Here is an 11,083-nt window from a genome sequence, read left to right on the forward strand (position 1 = left end):
TGCCCCAAGGGTGCTCTGGCCATTAGAGATGGACAAGGAGCCAGGCAGACCTTGGTGTCAGCCAATAGTGGGCAACTCACCTTGTGGCCTCCTGGACAAACACACATGAAGGTGACAAAAGTGAAAAGGGTGTAGGAAACCCACTGCATGCTCCTCACTGCCCTACCAGCACATGGGAGCCCCTTGCCTGACTCCTGGCCTTATCCTACCTCTCTCCTGGTCTCCCATCCTTCTCACACCCATCTCCTGGCAGGTGCTGTCCCTGGGTGCTGATGTCCTTCCTGAGTACAAGCTGCAGGCACCACGCATCCACCGATGGACCATCCTGCACTACAGTCCCTTCAAGGCTGTGTGGGACTGGCTCATCCTTCTGCTGGTCATCTACACAGCTGTCTTCACCCCCTACTCGGCTGCCTTCCTGCTCAACGAGGAGCAGGTGGAGGAGAAGCACTGGGACTGCAGCTACTCCTGTGACCCACTCAACATCATTGACCTCATAGTGGACATCATGTTCATTGTGGACATTATCATCAACTTCCGCACCACGTACGTCAACATCAACGACGAGGTGGTGAGCCACCCTGGCAAGATTGCCATCCACTACTTCAAGGGATGGTTCCTCATCGACATGGTTGCTGCCATCCCCTTTGACCTGCTTATCTTCCGCTCCGGCTCTGATGAGGTACACGGAGGGCCTGGAGGTTCATCAGGACAGGAGGGGACTCATGGATGGATGGGGAGAGATGTATGGGAGAAAGAGAGGGATATATTGATATAAGTGGTGGATCTGCAAGGAGAGGGGTGGTTAGTAAGAGGGATGGGTAAGGATGTCATTACAGGTTTTTATTAAGCAGCTGGGACCTGGGATTTTATTTAGTAGGGTCAGACAGCCACACAGACCCTACTGTAAGTGCTAAGATAGTGTCTAACTGGACCCAATCCCCTTGCTGGGGCTGACCCAGCAGAGCAGGCTGGGAGGTCAGTTTAGGGACTGTCCCCACATGCCAGCGAGGCCAAATTTGGGGTCACATTGCCAGCCAGACTCAAAATGTTGGCAATGGGATGGCCCCTGTGGTTACTGCGCTACCTGAAGGCCCCACCTCGGCTGAGAGCCCGTGGGATGAGGTGACAGGCGGCTGTTTTGGGAGCAACGGTTGGCAAGGTGAGGACCCATCAGGAAACATGGGGTTGGCCTTGGCTCCTCTCGCTTGCTCACCTGTAATCCCAGGGCTTGTTCCCTTTATGGTCAGTGGAGGGAAACTGCCCGTTCTGTGGCATGATTCATCTAACCTATTTCAGATGTCACCTCCAGGACAAGGTGATTCATGCTCTAGAAGTGCATTTGCATCCTTCAAAGGGAGCATGGCTAGGCTGGAGACGTGCCTTTGGCCAGATTTCTCTCCTGCTTGTCCCTGAGGTTTCTCACCTCTCCCCTGCAGACCACCACGCTCATTGGCCTCCTGAAGACCGCCCGGTTGCTGCGCCTGGTCCGCGTGGCCCGCAAGCTGGACCGCTACTCTGAATATGGAGCAGCCGTGCTCTTCCTGCTCATGTGCACCTTCGCTCTCATCGCCCACTGGCTGGCTTGCATCTGGTACGCCATCGGCAACGTGGAGCGGCCCTACATGGAGCACAAGATTGGCTGGCTGGACAACCTGGGTGACCAGATTGGCAAGCGCTACAACGACAGTGACCTCTCCTCTGGCCCATCCATCAAGGACAAATACGTCACTGCCCTCTACTTCACCTTCAGCAGCCTCACCAGCGTGGGGTTTGGCAACGTCTCACCCAACACCAACTCCGAGAAGATTTTCTCCATCTGTGTCATGCTTATTGGCTGTGAGTGCCTGCACATGTCCCGCTGTCCCCATCCCTGCCTTGGAGGTTGCAGGGGCTGCTCTGGGGAGAAACAGGGAGAGACCCAGGAGGCTGTAGCATGTGGGGTTTTAAGAGAGCATCTCCCTCTGCCTGTGCCTCTTCTGCACAGATAAATGGATGGAGAGATAGATAGAAATACGGATTTCAGAAACCCACTGGTTTCAGGTCCGTGATAGATACGGGCTTTGGAAACCTGCTGGTTCCAGGTCTGAGGTAGATGGACACGCATCTCCCCATGTCCTGCTGAGTCCTGCCCTCTCGTTGCAGCTCTTATGTACGCCAGCATCTTTGGCAATGTCTCCGCCATCATCCAGCGCCTGTACTCGGGCACGGCCCGCTACCACACACAGATGCTGCGGGTTAAGGAGTTCATCCGCTTCCACCAGATCCCCAACCCCCTGCGTCAGCGCCTGGAGGAGTATTTCCAGCACGCCTGGTCCTACACCAATGGCATCGACATGAATGCGGTGAGTATGGGGCAGGGAGGCCCCATGTCCTCACAGCACCTTGTCCTGAACAACCCAGAGTCCAGGTCTGGGTCCACCCAAACATTTCCATCCTTTCAACCCGGGTGGAGAGGAGGCAGGAGAAGACTTGGGAGTCTGGAGACATAGTCTGTCTGCCCGTCCGCCTCCTGCATCCCCCTTTCTCCTTGTCCCTCCACATCTGTCCATCCCTCCACATCTACCCAGAGGTTTTCCGAGGCCATGACGGCATTTTTTGGCCGGAGAGCGGGTTTGGTGGTGCTGGTGCACTTGTGGGGAGCTCAGAGCCCCCATCGGCACCGAGTGCTTTCAGGACAGTGTCTGTTGGTGTGACAGAGCCGTGGAGCCGGTATCGATCCAGCTCCTTTCCACACCGCCGGTTGCTAAGCAAAGTGCATCCCGCTCTCGGTGGCAGGGAAAGGAGGGCATTTAAATAAACCTCGATCCATTTTAATTAGAGCCCGGAGAGGCGGCTGTTTGTTAGCAAAGGGGGGATCAATGGTGGAGCCACGCTGGAGAGGCGCCGTGTCTCTGAGCCGGCGGGGAGGCTTCTGCCAATGGCGCCAGGGCACTGCGGGGGTGAGGAGGGGGCTCAGCTGGGGAGTTCCAGGCTGGGGCCAGGGTGGCAGGACTCAGGTCACAGCCACAGGGTCCAGTGCACAAACATGCTGGCTTGGCCGGCTGCAAGGCAGAGAGAGGAATGAGAAAGGACAAGGCAAGGAGAAAGATGGGACCTGGACTCCCCATCTCTCAGCCCTGGGCAGGCCATTAGCCCACTCGTTCCCAGCTCATGCTCCCTTTTTTCCTATGACTTGATCCTTCTCCATTCCTGGGCACTATCAGGACATGGATTAGCATGAATTCAACCTCTCAGTCTTCAGCTGCTGCTGCCTTGTTAAACAACTGGGCAGCATTTGGGGGTTTGCTGCTGGGAGAGCTTCGGATTAAACCTCTCCCATGGAGGTGACACCCTGGGCTGGACATTGGTGGAGATAACTAGAAGCAAAGCCATGGCACCCTACCAAGCACAGGTTCTCGTGGCTTAGTGCAAACCCAGGTCACAAATCCCTGTGATGAGCTGAGCTTGCGGCTTGGATGTGCCACCGCTCACACCAATTCCCGCTGGATGCTGCTGAGACGCGATACGATCTAATCAATCATCCCACGGCCCGATCAATTTGTCCACCCCTGATTTCCCAGTAGGGAAACTAAGGCACTGCCGCCAGCCTGTGAGATCATGACAGAGCCAGGAATGAGCTGCACTCACCAGCCCCAGCCCGGTTGTCCCAGATTCGGCCACCAGCAGGATGTGAGAAGAGAGCAAGGGGGACCCTGCGGCCGCACACTGCTCTCCAAAAAAAACCCAAACCCAGGTGGATTTTACCCTGACACCACGAGCCATCAGTGGCAGCAGCTTTCTCCATATTGCGAGCTTTACCTTGATTTCACCTTCAGATTTAGTTTTTGTTCAATGCAAGGTATTTGCCACGGGTATATTTAGCTGTTGCTGCACACAACTGGCCTGTGCTGCTTTTTGGCATTCAAGCAGGTGCTGTTTAATTAGGACAGCACCTCGTTACCAGTTTGTGCTCTCATTCAGCCAAGATTAGTGGGTGGAAAGATGAAAAGGGGGATATGCCACCAGTGGGTATAAATAGATTGATCTGGTTATTATTATTATTTATTGCTTGAGAGTGCTCTCATCCCCGGCTGCATGCAGTACAAGCCAGGGACAGGCAGGAAGGCATGCACCAAGTGAAGATCAGAAGATGTCCCCAGCTTTGCTTTCTGGGCTTGGGGGCTCCCCATTTGGCCCCGCTGTGTCACCCTGCGTGTCGCACAGCCTCCTGGGACTGCCACAGTGGTCCTTCCCAGGGACGGTGCCGTGATGGCATCTCTCCCTCGCTCTTCACAGGTGCTGAAGGGTTTCCCTGACTGCCTGCAGGCAGACATCTGCCTCCACCTCAACCGCACGCTGCTCCAGAACTGCAAGGCTTTCCGAGGAGCCAGCAAAGGCTGCCTGCGCGCTCTGGCCATGAAGTTCAAGACAACACACGCACCGCCCGGAGACACCCTGGTGCACTACGGAGATGTCCTCACCACACTCTACTTCATCTCCCGGGGCTCCATCGAGATCCTCCGGGAAGACATTGTGGTGGCCATCTTAGGTGGAAAAGTCGTTCCTTCTGGGAGGGCGAGGGGCAATGGGCAAGGGGCAAAGGGTAACGGGTGAAGGGCGATGGGCAATGGCAAAATAGGTGAAGGATGATGGCCGATGAGCAGTGCACAAAGGGTGGCAGGTGAGGGATGAAGGACTTCTCTGTCCTGGAGAAGGGAAGGCTGTTCCTCAACATCTGGCTGGTGACTGCATCAGTGGACAGGGGATGGAGGATCCCCTGTAAATGCCAGGGAGGGGCCACAAAGGAGTGAGGAGAGCAGGGTATGGCTCAGGAGTCCCCAGCTGTCTCTGGTGACCCGCTGCCCTGGCTCAGTCTCCCCATCAGTGATGTCTTTCATGTCGTAATCCCCAGCAACCACAATCAGGGTTGGGGTTGCTGGGCATCCTCTTGTCCAAAGTGAGGTCTGCTGGTCCAGTAGATTTGGAACTGGGGTGGGTGCCCACCTCCCCCTAATGAGCTGTCTGTTGGCACAGGGAAGAACGACATCTTTGGGGAGCCCATCAGCCTCTACGCCCGCCCAGGGAAGTCCAACGCTGATGTGAGGGCCCTGACGTACTGCGACTTGCACAAGATCCAGCGGGAGGACCTGCTGGAGGTCTTGGACATGTACCCAGCCTTCTCTGACAACTTCTGGAGCAACTTAGAGATCACTTTCAACCTGCGAGATGTGAGTGCCAGGGCTGTCCCACAGAGGGATGTGGTCAATGCCTTAAATTTGGCAAGTGAGGATGTCAGCCTGTGCTCTTCACTCAGTTTGGTGTTGGACTGGCCAACAGCCATGTTTCCCAAGGCACTCTCCATGGGGCTACAGTTTCTTCCATAGCCCAGCAGAAACGTGCATACTGCACATTCCTGAGCTCTTTGGAATAGTTGGCCCCACAAGCCATGTCAGTAGTACCCTGCTCTGCAGCACCTGTAAATCATCTGCGGGACTGCTCCAGTGTGGGCAAGGGGGTCACACACATGTTTGGAGGCTGCTGAAATATTCTCAAGCTTCACTGAGCTGGGTACCAGCTTCCTCTGAAAATTCCTTTTTAAATAATCAGATTTGCAATCCATGAAAGGCTTGGAGTATTTTTGCTTGTATGACTCTTAAACTTTATGACTGGACTTTGTCCTTTCCTGATATTTTTTTCAGAGACACTTGCCTGGTAAGACAGAAGTCAAATTCCCTCTGTGTCCTGTCCCACCCCAGGACATCCTGCCCCACCTCAGGGTGCTCCTTCCCTCCCCATGGCCCTGACAACCTCAACTCAGTCTCAGAGCCCCGAGGCCAGCCTCTAGGATCCCTTGAGCTATGCCACCAGTCCAGGAGTCACTGGGTGCAACAGGGCAGTGGTGGAGAGCCAGAGCCGGAGACCAGTCCTAGGAGGATGCTGAATGGGCTGTGGCCCCCATGGCACCCAGGGCCATGGCACCCAGGGCCATGGCACCCATGGATGGGACGTGGCACCTACGGATGGGACATGGCATCCATGGATGGGCCTTGGTGCCCATAGATGGGACATGGCACCCTTGCCCTGGTGACTAGCCCCTCTCATCCCTCAGGCAGACAGCGTTCCCCGCTCACCACTCAGCGAGGAGTATGACTGCACCTACCGGCGGACGCGCCGACGCAAGCATTCCCTTTGCCAGCCCAACAAGCCTGGTGAGTCCCACAGCATCGGCAGGGCCTGGCTTGCAGGGCTGGGGAGCGGGATCATCATTTAATTACTGCCCAAGCAGGCGCCCCAAAGCAGAGATGGCTGTCAGTGCCTCTGTCCCTGCAGACCAATATGTCCCCGCCCTGGGGGCACCCACGCTGCCTTCCCTCCCTGTCCTTAGGGTGCTCCAGCCCTACAGGCACACTAGAGGGGATGGGGACTGATTTTGCCATGTGTGGTACTCCCCAAATTAACCTGTTGTGCTGCCCCACAGACCCAGACACGGGCATCTCTGATGCAGAGCAGTATCACACCTACTCAGAGCTCACCAACCCGCAGGACCCACTGAGTAAGGACCAGTGGGACGACCTGGGCAGCAGCACCACTCCCTGCTCCCAGACCAGTGATGACAAGGCCAAGACTGGCAGCCCTACGAAAGCTGAGCCCTTCCCCACATCCAAAAAGGATGACTTTGCTCTGCCCACGCTCAGCCTCATCACCACCAACACTGGCGGCACGGAGGTCGGCAAGCAGGCGGCAGAGAGCAGCCAGTCCTACGCAGGTACCCACAGCTGCAGCCAAAGCTGGCAGGAGGGTGGTGAGAGATGCTTGGGCATGGTGGCCTGGTCTTGAGGCAGAGCCAAGCAACTCGTGTGGATCTGAGGGGAGCCACGCTTGTGGCCAAGGGTTTTTGCTGCCTTTTGTCCCCAGAAGTATCCACTCTGTCCCTCCTGTGCCCTGCAATTTCTCCTAGCACCCGGGGACCCCTTTGGGGCTGCCCCAAGGGGCCAAATGCTATGTGCTTCCATAGGTGCGTTGGGTCCCAGTGTGATGGACTGTCCGTGAGCACCTTGGGTGCCGGGGTGATGGATCCCCATAAGCACCCCAGGTGCTAGGGTGATGGACTCTCCCTGAGCACCATGTATGTCAGGGTGATGGCTCTCCATGAACATGCTGGGTGATGGACTCTGCAGCACTTCCAGGCGAGTGGGGCTGGGGGATGCAAGACAGAAGTGCTGAAATGTCTCCTCTCCTTCCAGCCACCCCCCTGGACATCCCCAACATGTTCACCTTCTGGGAGGACCAAAGGCCGAACCACCACTTGGAGCCTTTGCAACACATCTCCTTGGTGCACAGCTCACGGGACATCCCCCTGCACAGCGACTACAGACCGGGGCAGATCGAGTCCAGGCTGGAGCTCCTGCAGGCCCAGCTAAGCAGGTGGGTAGGTCCCTGGGGCGCAGGGTTGGAGAGTACCCAGGGGGGCTCTGGGCCATCACCTTCTCCTGCTCTCCAGGGGTGGCTGCTGTGGGCTCTGTGAGCAGCAGATGCCACCTCCTGACCCCCTGGGACCCTACATTCCTTGGGGAGGTGGTGGGGGCGCTTTGCAAATGCAGCAGCTTCTCAAACTGCAAGTCCTGGCCCTGGCTGCAGCCCAGCACCTCGTCTGCCACTGTCCCACCACCCCTGGGATCTGCCACTTTGCCGCTGCCTCCAAACTCGATGCAATCGCAGACATGAAACCACCCACAGGCTCACAACCTGAGCCCTTTGCAGGCCTCCTCTTCCTGTTGCGAAGAGCTGCAAACATTCTCTTGCTCAAGCAAATGAGCCTCAAGCACACTGTTGCCCTCTAAAGAAGAAAAAAGACATGATTTTTGAATGAGAAGGAAGAGCCCACACCGGAGATGCAGGTTTAAAGGCCCCAGGCAGCACCCACACGAGCAGCTGGTCTCCCACCCACAGCTGCTGCCCATGTTAAGCTCACTTCACCACAGTGCCCACACACGTATTTCAGTGTCTCGCCAACGTGCCATCCCCGGCAGCAGGGGACATATCTCCTGCCCACTCTGTAAGCACTGCCAGGACCGTTGCCTGCGAGGGGGGCGATGCCCACTCCTGCCAGAGCTGCTCGTTTCAGTCAAGGACAAGGCAAAAGGAAGAGACTTATTCCACTTTTCCATTTGCTTCTGTTCTTCAGTTAGAAATGGTTGGCACCAACCTGCCTTGCTCCCATCTGTCAGCACAGGCAGCTGGCCTGGAGAATTGATCCAGATTAAAACTAACCATTGCAATTTTTTTCCCCCTCTGGGGTAGTTTTAGCTTCGTTCCATTCCCTGCTCCAGATCCCAGTTTGGCTCCACAAAAAAATTGGGCAGGGGATGATTGAGTGTGGCAGGGGAGAGATGGCAGGACTGATCTCTGTGTGGCAGCGCCGGTTTGAAGCTCTCTAAAAACCTCACCAAGCAGCACTAGGCAAAGCATCATCACCCTCGGGCAGCTGAATCGGCACCTCCTCCCCAGTGCCTCCCCTGCCTAGCTGCAGATCTGGCTCTCGTGGATGCAGGAGGATGCACTGCGCTAATGCTGGGCTGCTCTGTCCCCAGGCTGGAGTCCAGGATGTCGTCAGACATTAATATAATCCTCCAGCTCCTGCAGCGCCAGCTGTCCCAAGTGCCACCCGCATACAGCCCCATCTCACCGTCCTCCCACAACCTGGCCATGTACGGCATCCTCCCGCGGAGCCTGGAGCCGCTCGCCCCCTGCGCACCCCTGGAGGAGCAGGAGACAACAACCCCGGAGCAGGTAAGGCCACCCCTCCCGGCTCAGCACCGGCCAAGCTTCCTTCTGCCCCAAGCAGACGGGTCCTGGAGGGGCAGCAGTTCCCTCCAGCCTCTCTGCAAGCAAAGCACAGCCAAGCACTCATGGGTCCAGGCAAATCTCCAGCACTACCAGGTTGCCCCATCAGTACGGAGGGGAGGGGGTTCCTCTGCTCTGAGGCTTCCTCAGGCAAAAAATAACATTTTGGGGCTTAGGGCCTGATGGGTGAGGAGAGAGTGTGGCTACTTTATTTTGCTTTTGCCATGACCCACCTGCTTCCTCTTTTCCCACCAGAGCCTGAGCTACACGGAGGTAGAAAAGTTCCACTTGAAATCCAGGGACTCCTTGTCAAGAGGGATGCACCTCGCTGTGGCATCCGATGAGACCATGACGGTCTACTCCGAGCAGGAGCACCATTCCCCACCTCTCCCGAACCCAGAGCCTCCCCACCAAAGGGCACCAAATACCCAGGGACTCTTCTGGGGCTGTCGTTTCCCTTCCCTCCCTGAGCACTTGGAGGCATCTTCCGAGCACCAGGACATTCAGAGACACCTCTCCGACCCAGTGCTTCCTGGAAGTTAGAGATGTGCAGGCTGCGAAGCAAGTCAAGAGGAACCTCAACTGCGAGCTCGGTCAGTTGATGTTGATTTTGACTGCAAGGGTAAGACGGAGGACAATGCCATTGGCTCAGGGGTATAATTTGTAGCTGTCTTCTGCCACAGTCAAAGGAAGCGTAGAGTGGCTGGCTTCCAAGGTCAATGTTTTCCAGCGGTTCCCATAGAGTAGATTTCATTTGCACATTATAGCGAACCCAGAGCAGTTCATTCTTATGGCCACCAACAAGCTGGCTAGGCCAAACGGTACCCACTGCCTCTTCCTTGCCAAGGCTTCCTTTCGAGCACAGCACAAGCCAAGTGAGCCACAGCGACCGGAGGAGAGCAAATCCATGGCTCTTCACTGCGAGGCCACTTTGCTGTCAGCTCTTTGGAGCAGGGACCATTGCGTTGGTACTGGGCTTAGCCCAGCGGAGCCTGTGGGCATTACAGAAAGGGTAGTCACCAGAGGAGGAGGAGGAGATCTCCACAGTGCGGTACTGGGGGGAGCTGCAGGTGGGAAGCCCAGGACAAGGACAGAGAACAGAAGCTATCCTTGTCCTACTTGACTGCCACTGAGAAACTAAGGGCCAACAGCCCCTGCCACTTCACAATGCTTCAGCACGAGTCCTAGGGCACTGACTTCTCCAGCAAGGCTGGTCGCGCCTTGCAAACCCCAACACGCATCCCACAACTCCACAGATAAACCAGCCTGGGCATAAAGCACAAAACTCAAAAGCACAATCCCGGAAAGCCGAAAAGCCCCAGACGCCTCATCTCCAGCCCTTCCTCCCAGCTTCTCTCTTTTGATAAAAGTTTGATAGATGCTTCCTCCTCCCCAGCCCTTTCCCCGGCAGACTCCCGCAGCATCCCCCGTAGGAGAAGCCCACTTAGCACTGCCGCCTTGCCGTTCGGTTAGATGCTGTGACAGTCCTAGGCCACCTGCTCAAGTAATGTATCGAGCTCCCTTTGAGAGTAGTAAAACTGTGAGCATCTCTTTCTCTGGAGTTTTAGTGTACACTTTGCTAATAAAGATGTTTTTGGCACCTAATGTGGATTACAGCTGTGTTTGTTGAGAGCATCCGTGAATTCACCCCTGGCAGTACAAAGCACAGGTGCTAACCTGCAAAGACCCCTGAAAAGGCTGTGGTCAAACCCCAGCTGCTTCATCCAGGGAGCGTGGGGCTAACGGAGCCCCCGTGCAGGTCTTACAGGCGAAGGATGGGGCCTGGGAGGGGTTTGCTGAGCAATTCCTTCCCGATAGGATGCAGTTCAGGTTCAGCAGCAATTTGCAAAAGCTCTTCTGCAAGACCAGCCTGCTGCTCTTGTCCTGCGTAGGAGAAATGACCTTGCAAACACACCTCAAGCAAACGTTACACCAAGACCTTGCAGCAAGCGGGACTTCAGATGAGCACAGCAATACCTAGAGCCCAACCTACGCCTCTTGCTGAAGGGAACACAGCTCCTGTCCAAATGGGACTGCTCCTTCAGGAGGGCTGGACCCAGGATCATCCATAACAGATCCTGCGCGGCCCTGAGAGGTGAGGACAGACCCCTCACCCCCAGGAGGGGGTTAAACCCGCCTCTCCCCAGCTGGTCTCGCTCGGTGGGGCTAAAACCAGGCATGGGGGCTAAAACCAGTCAGCAGCCCCTGCCCAGGCCCCAGCAGGCGCAGTCTCGCAAAGGGGCTCTTTACTATTCGA

General features: G+C 56.3%; 1 protein-coding gene across 5 annotated transcripts in view; it reads left to right on the forward strand.

Annotated features, from left to right (window-relative positions):
* The window catches only part of KCNH6 (potassium voltage-gated channel subfamily H member 6), a 39,200-nt gene extending 28,778 nt beyond the window's left edge, over positions 1 to 10,422 (forward strand). For all 5 annotated transcript variants that reach the window (XM_087770287.1, XM_087770291.1, XM_087770288.1 and 2 more), the window contains 10 exons: positions 254 to 682; positions 1,440 to 1,839; positions 2,146 to 2,345; positions 4,279 to 4,531; positions 5,017 to 5,210; positions 6,092 to 6,191; positions 6,461 to 6,748; positions 7,227 to 7,407; positions 8,574 to 8,772; positions 9,082 to 10,422. In XM_087770287.1, coding sequence (XP_087626413.1) covers positions 254 to 682; positions 1,440 to 1,839; positions 2,146 to 2,345; positions 4,279 to 4,531; positions 5,017 to 5,210; positions 6,092 to 6,191; positions 6,461 to 6,748; positions 7,227 to 7,407; positions 8,574 to 8,772; positions 9,082 to 9,369 — 2,532 coding nt within the window. In that variant the 3' untranslated portion in view covers positions 9,370 to 10,422. The remainder of the gene's footprint in view (positions 1 to 253; positions 683 to 1,439; positions 1,840 to 2,145; positions 2,346 to 4,278; positions 4,532 to 5,016; positions 5,211 to 6,091; positions 6,192 to 6,460; positions 6,749 to 7,226; positions 7,408 to 8,573; positions 8,773 to 9,081) is intronic.
* The last annotated feature ends 661 nt before the right edge of the window (positions 10,423 to 11,083 follow it).

The sequence above is a fragment of the Nipponia nippon genome, unplaced genomic scaffold, assembly GCF_047370975.1.
Source record: "Nipponia nippon isolate SJK-2023a ecotype South Korea unplaced genomic scaffold, ASM4737097v1 scaffold_32, whole genome shotgun sequence".
Classification (NCBI taxonomy): domain Eukaryota; kingdom Metazoa; phylum Chordata; class Aves; order Pelecaniformes; family Threskiornithidae; genus Nipponia; species Nipponia nippon.